Source organism: Setaria viridis, chromosome 2, assembly GCF_005286985.2.
Source record: "Setaria viridis chromosome 2, Setaria_viridis_v4.0, whole genome shotgun sequence".
NCBI classification, from domain to species: domain Eukaryota; kingdom Viridiplantae; phylum Streptophyta; class Magnoliopsida; order Poales; family Poaceae; genus Setaria; species Setaria viridis.
The window spans coordinates 40485131-40496836 of record NC_048264.2 but is presented as its reverse complement, the minus strand read 5'-3'; the positions used below and the strand labels follow the sequence as shown (position 1 = coordinate 40496836).

Below are 11706 nucleotides of genomic sequence, written 5' to 3'. Positions count from 1 at the left end.
GATTTTCAATTCAGATAGCATCTTTTTATAAAGAAAACACGTTCATATCAAGCGTTTTGCTAAGCCTTCGATTAGAACTTGAGCTTTCCAACAGTCAGGCTGTTTCTGGCAGATGTCCTTGACCGATGGGAGACACGAACACGAGTAGCTTAGTTTATAAACTTTCAGTTCAAACGCATTTTTAAACATGCTCAGTCAACCGTTTCATTTTCAGACTCTAACTTTCCATCGGTTTTCTTTTCTTTCAGCACGGCCTGCATTCTCCTTGCCAAGTTGATGAGGTCATTTTTATCATTATTAGTAGCTGCCGTGGGCGAAACACCAGTTGCTTAGATTCAAGATGATCATCATTGTGTGTTCAGCTATTCTACGCCAAATGGTCAGCGATCCAGCATGATTTGGACCAGGAATCTGCTCTCTCATCTACCATAAACAACCGGTCACTCTCTTTTCATGTTGCACTGGACAGGCCACATGCTCTCATCCGTCAAAAGGGTGTCCAATCTCTTCCTGACAATGCTGAGTTGCTGACCACTGAATCATCGATATGCGATCGCCTTGTTTAGTGCTGGGAGAAGGTTCTGATGCCATCCGGCTTCGGCCATTTCTGCGTTGCTCCCCAAAATTCGAGATTTCTAATTCAAAAGGCATTCTTTTTTTTTTCTGAAAAACACACACGTTGAAATCAAGCGCTTTGTTGGGCCGTTCAAAGTTCGAACTTTCCGACTGATATTCAGTACATTCTCTCTTTTTCCTGTCAAGTTGATGACGATGCTATCGGTTTATGATGATCGGCAGTTGACTCTGGAGAACTTGAGTTGCTTATCTTCAAATCTTTTATGTTTACTGTGCGGTCAGCTGTTCAATGCCCCCCAAAAAATTAAGGCAGGATGAGTTAGACAAGGAATCTACTTTCTCCTCTACCATAAACAACCGATCACACTCTTTCTTTCGCTCTCAACAGGACACATGCTCCAATCCACTGGTTTTTAGGTATTTGTTAAAACAAGTGTGACTTCTAAGTTTGCCGCTTCTGCTGTTGAACCAACTTCCAGAAGATGAAGGAAAAAAACACAAAATGCATGAACAGAGCACAAATTTATTTATTGCAGAAGTGGAATTTATCCGCAAGTAAATAACTGAAGATTCGGAGTTGCATAGAAGAAGAGTAGGTAAGGTGAGAGATTTTTTTATCGATCATGTCAATCCTGCTCCAGATCAGCGTGGATAGCAAACCATACTGCAGAGTTCACTTACACACAAATACACAAAAAAAAAGCAGATCCAGAAAAGGAGGATGCTTGGATACAGAGATTGCTGGATTATTGAAAAAGATTGATCAGACCATGATACAATGTACCAGAAACTAGCAAAAACTATATTATAAAGGAAAGAAATTAGTGGAGAAATAAGAAATCGCTGACTTCTGCTGAACTGGCAGAGCAGGATTCCAGAACACCGCATGGCATAAAAATGCAAAACCTGAACAGTGGCATTGCTTGATTGCTACTACTATTACACATTTTTTTGTATGTATATGATTCCTTCCACCACCTAATTAAACAGATACAGATTGTGATCCCAAACCTCTCAGCAAAAGCTCAGATGTTATCAGCCATTGCTTTGATCCACACAAGAACACCAAAAAAAAAACATGGGACTTTCTTTCTTTCAGAAGCGAGGCATCATCAAGAAGGCTCCCCTGATCCCTGCTGACCTCCGAGCGCGATGAGCCTCCTCAGGTTCCTGAGGTGCCTCTGCAGGGTCCGGCACGCCCGCACCCTGACGCTCCGGACGGCGAGCCTGAGCTTCTTCAGCCGCACGCCGATCCTCGCCTTCACCCGCGCCAGCGCCGGCGGCCGGGACCGCGGGCTCTTCTCCTCCAGCACCTTCTGGATCAGGTACTGCGCCCTGAGGTGCCGCGCCTCCTCCGCGTCCACCTTCTCCACCTTCGCGTACGCGAACGGCGTCGGCGCCCTCAGCAGAAGCATCTTCGTGATCGACGCCGCGTTGTAGCGAGGCAGCAACAATGGCGACGGTGCGACGAGGAGGATGGGGAGGAGATCAGGAGAGGGGTTCTTGGTGTGAGCTTCTTGCAGCTGGCCGTCTGGCCTGGGACGTGCGTGCCTGTTATATAGGCTGGGTGCCTGGGCAAATTGGTAGGGCTCCTGCAGGCTGGCTCCGGCCTATATTTTTTTTGGAATTATTGATGAGGTCATGAGAGTATTAGTTGGACAGGCCGTGCAAATGTTCATAAGCATTGTTTATTTCTTGCCTCTCCAAGGTTATTTTTTTATAATCTCTTGAACCATTTTGCATTTTTCAAGCTCATGACAGTGGACAGATTTGCCAACAACGATGGACGACATGGTCACATCATTCCTAGAGGAAACTTCAGTCACGTCTCGGTATCTCTCTCTGTCTCTCTCGTTGAAGAGAAGAAGAGCACTTTCAGATTCATTGGTCTCAGAAAAATCTAGGCTGTAATTGTATACGTGACGAACAAATTATGAGCTCTGAATGCGATCTCCGGTACTCGGAGAATTTTGGGCTCCCATCTGATCTGAAACGTAGTTGTCTGTCCTTTTCTCCCTTCAAACAGAGACAGAGTACTCCCATCCATCGATTCCAAATTTCTTCAGGCATTTAAACTTCAACTCCGGACCTTGTGAGGTACCACGGTGCTAGTGTGGCTGCGAGGGTTATGTGCTTCCATTCCATGTTATCATCAAGCCTCAAACATAACAGCGATGGATTTGAAATCGAAACAACTTGAGTCCGATAAGAACAGGCGAAACCCGGGCCAGTTCCAACCCAATTTAACCATAAGGTTCATCCCCAGTTCTGGTTTGAGAATTGAGATACACATATCAGTAGTAGCCATTTCCAAGCTTCATCACTGGATTGGCTGAAACATAAAGCACTTCCCAGAACACTGTACTTTTTTAATTAAAAAAAACTATTTTTTCCCCCAGCTTCTCGTCAGAATCTCAACCAACAGGAGAGGCCCTTTCCGAACCGGCCTCATCAGGGATTCCCGTTGCTGCCAATCAACGCGTGTCAAGGCTGTGCTCCGATGCAAGTCAACTGATGATGAGGGCATAAACGATAGCGATCGTCAGAGACAAAACGCACCCGGACCTAGGCAGGCCTGCACTAGATGTCTCGCTTCGCGCCTGGAAATTATTGGCTTTCTGATGCATCGCCCAAAGGCCAAAAAAAAAGTCAGCTTCTGACCTCCACCATCACCTAAACATGCCGCCCCTGCCCGCACTCGTGACTTGTGAGGTCACTGAAAGAACCAGTTGAGGCATGGACCCTCTTACTAAATTCAAGCAGGTCAAAATGCTAGCACATCCCGGCAAAAATATTTATTTCAGGTCATCCTACCTTTTTTTTTATCAGCTGATTCTGTGTTGTTTATCATCAATGCTTCACTTCTTGCGCTAGCTTTTGAGGTGAGTTGGTTCGACTAACGCTTATGAGTTACCGGTTGGATGAAAAATAAAATTGCTCACAGATTCTCAATCTTGTAACACTGTTGTACACACACAATTGCCAGCTCAACATTGTTCATCTGAAACCCTGCCGTCTCAGGCCTGAATTTTGTCATTTTGGCTCATTGCAATATCCAGCTTTGCAGAAAAAGGAATATACTTTCAGAAAGCACAGCACGGCCACGAGGCCATAAGATATGCACATAGTGGTGGACGCCTGATCAGGTCAGCGAAGAAAACTTCTCCTTGGATTCACACCATTTGTCCAAGGTGGTGAGAGTTAAAATAGCTCTAGTTTTCTGTTGACGAATTTGTGTTGAATTTATCTTCTGAACTTGTGGCTCCTCATGTATCAAAGGATGAGGCAAGACAAAGCCTAGCGTCCATTTGTCTCTTCGGTTGTTGCCTCCTGCAGCCTTCAGAATTTCTAATTCCAACCAGGTCTGCAGCCTGCAGGGCAATGCTAGGGTTCATGGACTAAACAATTTCAGTGATCGTAGTAGTTTCATTCTAGTGTAGCATTCAGTAAGGCCACTTGCAATATGCCTGGTAAATAATTGTACCAAAGGATTAGCAAAGCACTGCAATTGGTGCCTCAAATTAGTATCATTAGGTGAGGGCAAAGGATTAGCTTGTGGGTTCTGAAATAGCATGCATGATCTCATATGAAATTGACTGCACCATGCATCATTGCATTACTGATTCTTGTGGTCTATAATTGCAGTAGCAGTGGCTGATGAGATGGTTCCGAAAAAGTATTAGAGATCAGATCAGCATGTTTGGTTCATAGCCACACCTATGCCAAGATGTTCATAGACCAAACAATTTAGTACATGTTTCTTTTTAGGGGAAAATAGAGAGAGACAATTTTACTAACTGAAGCGAAGTCCCTTCATTCTAGCACTTATTTATTAAGACAGCTTGCCATATTTATTTGTAATGATTGTCGCAAGTAATAATAAAGCATTCTGGTCGGTGCCTCAAAAGGGTATCACGACTCATAAGGTGAGGAGGAATAGTGTGCCAGGTCTGAAATAGCATGATCTCATATGAAACTGACTGAACTACACATTAGTGCATTACTGAATTTTCATTTGAGTGGTCTATGATTGCAGTTAGCAGTGGCAGATGAGATGGCTTCTAAGAAAAATATTGGAGATTTGGATCAACTTGCAGCAGCATGTTGACTCTCCATCCACTCCTAACATCACTAATCACTCCTTGTTCGCAAGAAGAGGCTGCCTTGTGTCGTCCCACTTATCTAGTCTTTTCCTCGCTTCTTCAACCTACATTCAGAAAAAAAGGATAAAATTACAACTCAAAAGTTCCCTTTTTTTTCCTTATTGTGCAGAATTCAGATAAGACTAATTGAACAAAAAAGATGGCCACACAATCGAGCAGGCACTTGTTTGGAATAATTGCCCTAAAATAGCGCATCGGCGCATAACTTAGATGCGGCCTGGCAGTCGGCATGTGAGGTAGATTTGAGGATCATCTGTCAGTGAAACGAGGCGGCTACCGAGGCGAGGAATATGATGATAACCAAAGGTGGTTTTTACCTCCTTATTCCAATCAGTTCTGAACGTGATCCAGATCAGAATAAGTGTTTGCATGAGCTTGCCCCCAATCATGCCTCCCCACAATCCCTGCAACGCAAGATCCGCTTTCAGACTCGCAGATGGCTTAAGGACAAGTGCCCAGAGCCGTTTCTCAGTTGACTCCAGAGCTCATAACCAACAGGTCAACTGGAAATGGGCGGCGAGTTTGCAATCTCCGATGAACTGAAGCACTGAAGCAGTGTACCTTAACGCCAAAGTCAAACTTGAATCCAAGGAGCACACCGAGGGGTATGCCGATCAGGTAGTAGCATCCAATGTTGATGTACGCGACCGTTGCTTGCCACCCACATCCAACGGCCACACCTTCGTAAATTCAGTAAAAACATTGTAAGTACCACCGGTTCATCGTTTAGAATTCAGAAACAAACTCAGGTAAGAATCTTTTTTAGCCAAAAAGGCAGGTAAAGAATCTAGACTCACCTGATAACACGGGCTGGATGTCGCAGACCGCAATGGTGCCGACGAGCAAGGGGCACAGGTCGGCGACGGCGCGCGAGACGGCCTCGCCGCCGGTGAAGATGTAGCTGAGCTTGTCCCTGAGCAGGAAATAAAGTGACGAGGCCAGCTACGGCCGACACGAACGCCGACACAGCGGTGACCATCCACGCGGAGAAGGCGGCGGACCTAGGGTTGCCGGCGCCCAGCTCGTTCCCGACTCTGACACTGCAGTGCAAACTTCTTCAGATCAGAATTCATAATTGTTTTTTTTAAAAAAAAATCATTTTCAGCGCGTTCTTTCCTGCAAATCCAGGTATCCTACTGTAGAGACACATGGGAGATGGGGCTGTGAAGTCTGAACGCACGGCTTGGTCATCACATAGCCGTCGCATCGATCGCGTTTGCACATGTGGGTTTGGCGGCACCGGAGGAAACCGTCGCTGAAGGTCTTCGGAAGCACAGAAGACATGTGTCTCTACAGTAGGATACGGTGAGACACCGTATGATGCACTGTCTCGTTTTCTATCAGTGCATGGGGCAGCGTACTGCTGGCCGTTCTCCGCTTGGGCTAGGCAGCTTGCCGTCGAGGGCAAGGAGGTGAAGGACACGTTTCATGTCTTTGTATGAAATACAGTGAGAAATATGCAGAATGAAGTAAACCTGGCAGCAGCTTGGAGGCCTGCAGAGATCATGAACACCCAGGACTGTATGGAAGTGCTGCATACAAAGCATCGAGTGAACATATGAGATCCATGGAGTTTGAATGAAAGACAAAATAAACAATGAAAATGTAGGCCTATGTCATAAAAAACAATAATTTCCAAGGATTTTTTCATGGTAAAATGTTGAGTTAACCTATAAATACAATTAGGGGAGCAGGAAGGGGGACCCACGAGACAGTGAGCGCGTCAAGCGCGACCTGTGGGTCCGGCAGCATGCCGGCGAGGAGGATGAGCACCTGGCAGTACCAGACCTCGAGCACCAGCATCACCGCCGACGCGGCGGACAGCTTGGCGAACCCGGGCAGGTCGGCGAATGCGGCCCAGGTGAATCCGGCACTTGGGGCTCCACAGGATGTAGGCGAACTGGCCCAGCACGAGCACCCACCACGTGAGGCTGAGCGTGAGCGAGGCCCCGAGCAGGCCGAGGCCCATCCCGTACGTGGCGAGCCAGCTCAGAGCCACGTGGAGCGCCAGGCTGGCGGCGAGGATGTAGGCGCTCGGCGCCACGATGCTCTGCGCCTGCAGGAACTTCTGGATGGGGCAGTTGGCGGCGAAGGCGAAGATCTGCGGGACGAGGCCGTAGGCGAACTCCGCGGCGGCGTCGGCGATCTCCGGCGACTGGCCGAGCAGCGGCCCCGAGAAGGCGTGGGCGACGGCGAGCGGCACGCCGGCGGCCGTGAGCAGCCCCGTCGCGCGCTGCAGGTACACGCCCAGCATCTCGTACTTCTCGACGCCGTACGCCTGCTCGCACAGCGTCTCCACCGCGCTCCCCATCCCCAGCTGCACACCTACGTAAGCTTTTTAGCTACGTTCATGTACAGTATACATGTGTGCATGTACATATACGCGTGCGTACCATGAGGCCGTAGGCGAAGAGCTGGATGCCGTTGTTGCCGAGGGAGGCGGCAGCGAGCTGGACGTTGCCGAGATGGCCGCAGAAGATCTGCGTGGACGACGCGGTCGCCATGGCCAGCATGTAGACCGCCACGGCCGGCGTGGCCAGTGGCGCCAGGAGCCGCACCTCCAGCGCCGCCGCCAACGCCATGCGCCGCGGCCACGGCTCCGATCCGCCCTCGCCCTCGCCGGCGCCGGAGAGCAGCACCTCCAGCCGGCCGTCGGCGGCGTCACCAGCGCCGGCGTGGTCACCCGCTCGTCGTCCCATTGATGGATTGATTGATGGTCGGGCACTGCACTGCTTGGGAGTCCATGGTATATAGCCAGGTGCGCTGCGGCGCGGCAAGAACCGAAAGACCTTTTCCGTGTGCTCGTGCAGCATGCTCCTGATAAATTACAAGCAAGAATCAAAGGCTGACGCCTCGTGCTCGATCGGCGTCTTGCACGCCGCAGAGGTGAGGACAACCGTGGCGGGTCAAACTGAAAGGCGATCAGCAGATCGCCCATTCGCGCGCGAACGCAGCTTTCTCGACAGATTATGTAAGAACCGTCCAAATTATCTCAACTAAACCGGGTTGATCGACAAATAATACCGGTAATCCCTGGTATACACCTCGAGCATCGTCCAGAACAACCCATATACCGTTTTTACATCATGCCAACCATCACACGGATACATATGAGAGCAAATCTTTTAAACCTTGTTTACGAGTCTTGATCATCTTAAAAAATTTATAAATTATAATTACAACAAATAAGCAACTAGAACATTAGAATTTCACCCATTAAAATGAGGTTCTTAACAAATGTAGATTTAGTTTAGGTCCAAGTGACTATCCTAACATGTTTTTCTTAAATTGAGAGTTAAAACGCAGTGGAGATATAAAGTAATAATGTGCAACAATGATGTTCTTGCCCATAGGACACCACCTGCACAAGATTAGAGCGACATCCACCACTCATCCACATTGGCAGCTCCGATGAAATGAATGTGGCAATCACTCACAAGAAGGAAACATGCAAAACAACTTAACGGCATCACCGTAAGTACATTGCGTACTTGCATAATTTATCCATAATACTACACATTTGGTGGATGCATGAGGCTTGTCAAGTTTTAACATTAGACCATAAAAATGCTAGCATAATTTATCAAGTGAATAAGCAAAACACATGTCATCTACTTTCTCTATCAAGCACCAATACAATTGCATAAGTAGTAAAGTGATCATGTTGTCATGAGCCCAAACTTCCGTAAGCTCTTCACGGAACTCTACGTTAAAGTCTAAGTACATGAGCATGCTCTTTGATAGGGAGCGCGGCTATTGCAATAGATTATAACCCTGCAGGGGTGTACAACTTTTCCCACACGAGGTACAAGACCAACAACCATACCCTTAGCCCTTAGCCTAAGATAAGTGTTGATTCATGCCCCCGACCGTTCACATACCCACGCCGGCTATGAACGAATGGCCGGAAATGTATAGATGCACCGGACACGGCAGATCACACCTCATCACATCCCGCAATCGAATTCGGTCAAGACAAGGCGCGACTTATGCTACTTCGCTGACCATTCCCATATTAAGTATGTGGTTTCTACGGAATAGTACTCAAGTATCACAGCAATAACGATCGGGCCTTAACCAACTCAAGCAAGCCTATGCCACTTGGATTCCACTTTCAACATGGCTCTAACACACACTTGTTCAAGTCTCGAATCATCATCCATTTTGCTCATCTTTTATACTTTCTCAACTCCTCAAGTATAATTAAGCAAACATCCAAATTCTCGCGAGTGGTGGTGACATTACCATCCCTCGACTTCTACCGAGAACTAAGCATGGCTAAGCAAATATATCGAGATTTCTAGCATCCATACTTTCTCTAAATAAGTTGAGCTAATTCCAAGAGTTGACATGTCTAGTAGGTTCTACACATTGCATATGTCTAGATAGAGCTAAGCCCATGCACAACCATTAATAAATAATAGCTTTCACATTTAGAAAATATAGTTGAGATACATAGGTGTCTGCTTCATATTGGTGCTCCAAGAACGCAACACTCCGGAACGTCGTTCTCTAAGAAAAAGATATGAATGCGTGAATTAGAAAATATGTTATGAATGCACATGCGTATGAGATGCAATGATTCATGAGAAGTAAATGATAAGATGATTTCAGGTCATCAAGCAAGCAATCAAAGGTTAGAAGTAAGGCACACAAGCACAACATAGAGAGAAGGCACTAAAATAATAAGCCATGCACGTGCATATAACATTCTAAGACAAGTGGTAGTATAAGAAGATTATTAACACTAATTGTGCTACTTTTTTAGTTGCCATATGAACTATCATATAATTAAATTGTCACAACGTAAAGCATCAATTCGAGTATTTCTTGATTGTCATCAATATTAAATAATTGATAATGCCCAAGTAAGCTAGTTAGTAACACTAGTTAACAAACATTAGACAATTCAAGAATTAATGATAAGCTATAGCATCACATTTAAAATAAGAGTAAAAATATAACTTTTTAAATGAGAAGCTATTTAATCTTGTTACACTTACTAAGGCAAGCATTATTATTCTAGTAGTTTATAACATGGAGGTTTCTAATCACAAAGGCATAGCACATTTATTTAAGAAATTGCAAACTATATGAATACATGACTACTTCATGAGTGTTACCCATGTTATACAATATATAAGAGTCCACCAAGGCTAACAAAATTAGATTCTTAATTTTGGAACACATATGTACTTATTGTGCATTTTACTAATTAACTAGGTTTAAGCAAACATAGCTACAATTGTACCAGTCTACACATGATTCATATAAACAAACACTTCTACTAGATGATACATGTCATATGGAAACTAGCAAAGTTGATTTCATAATTTTTAGACTAATAGAGAATTAACTATGCAAACAACGAGACAAACATATATTTAATTAACTAGAGATTAAAGTAATAATCTTTAGAGCAAACATGTTTTTAACCTGTACTAAACATCATGACAAAACTAGTAGAATTTGTTTCTTAATACTTAGAGCCTTAGAGAATTAGTCATGTTTTTAACATCTCATTAGTAGCAATGCAAATCTTAGGATATTATGAGTGCATAGAAGAATGTCAGCTGTTTTTATCATACAAGTACACCAATTCAAAGCATCCAATACATGATAGAACATTTAAATCCTACACAAAACAAGGATATATTCACGTTTTCTGTCAATGGCAAAACTGTAAATAACTCGTCAAGTTCCTGAAAATGGCATTGCCGATGATTCTGATGACCGATTGCAATGGGGTTTGATCCTAGATCTTCTTTAGGTGATGGAGATTCAGTTTTAGATCATAGCAACAACATGCACGAAGGTTTGGATGACATGCAACGTCAATGGAGATAACCTTCCATGTAGGTTAATGGAGTAGCTTTCAATGAAGGAGAGAGGAGGGAAAAATCATAGGGGAACCTCAAAAAGGATGGGGAAGGATGATTTAGAGAGCCGCAAGTTGGAGTAGAGCGGCGATGGAGGAGATCGGGCTTGGACTTGCTTCACCAGAGTTGAGGAAGAAGAACTCGAAGAACAGCTTGCTGCAGTCTGATTCTTGCGTGGGGGAGGTCGACGTGGAGGAGGGGAAGCTCGTCCCTGGCCTGGCCAAAGCTTGGCCGGCCAGCTCCTGCCTAGGGCGATGGCGGAGGTGAGCAGCAGCAGGAGGAGCGACAGAAGCTCGAGAGTGAGGGAGAGAGAAAACAGGAGGGAGAGCCTCGAGAGTTTTATGGGGAGGGTGCGGACGGCGTTAGGCACCTAGCGGATGGGCTGAGGCCACGTGGCACGGGAAATGGCCAGCGCATCACGGAGAAAACAACGTCATACGGATGGAACAAGAGGGAATTAGCACCTGCGGAGATCTCCGAACAATTTTACGGAGATTTCCGGAACTACGGAGTTTTCCAAAAAAAGTTACGGGGTTTCCGCAACTCTCCCAGATAAGAGAAAATTTCGAAGAATCCGCAAAAATCTCCGGATACTCCGCAAAACCTACGAAAATTCCGCAAAACTTTACAGAAATTCCGCACAAAATATCAACAACAGCTATTCTAAGAGTTTTGGATGGATTTATGAAGATTAAATGAAGAAAGGGCTGCCGGGACCGAAACGAAATACACAGAACTGATTAAAAATAGCAATTCAAATTGGACAACCTAGAGATCTCCAAAAATCATGAAATAAATCAAGGAGATAGTAAATCAAGGGTGATCCATTTTGCTTGCATCATAAAGCTACCGTAGGTTTGAAATGAAAATTCTTCCCAGAATATTATTTGGGGTTTTTTGATAAGTTGTTTGGCCTCAAGATGGCCTCTAAAAATCTAGGAGAAGTTACCTAAATTCATGTTTTGAGAAGCACTAATTTATCAAGCCATCCCATAGTATAGGTTCTATAGTAGAAATCTAAGTTGCTTCACAAGGTACACGCTAAAAGTCAAGTTTTTAATTTAATTTCAAGTCCAATAGTAAATCAA

The 11706-nt window shown here is 45.2% G+C and overlaps 1 protein-coding gene and 1 pseudogene across 1 annotated transcript; both read right to left on the bottom strand.

Moving 5' to 3' along the window:
• Nucleotides 1–1357: 1357 nt before the first annotated feature.
• LOC140222010 (uncharacterized) lies at nt 1358–2121 on the bottom strand. Its single transcript, XM_072291982.1, has one exon. It carries the CDS (start codon nt 1989–1991, stop codon nt 1689–1691), a length of 303 nt encoding a protein of 100 aa, XP_072148083.1. The 5' UTR covers nt 1992–2121; the 3' UTR covers nt 1358–1688.
• Nucleotides 2122–4523: 2402 nt separating this feature from the next.
• LOC117845672 (protein DETOXIFICATION 40-like) lies at nt 4524–7078 on the bottom strand (annotated as a pseudogene).
• Nucleotides 7079–11706: the final 4628 nt, after the last annotated feature.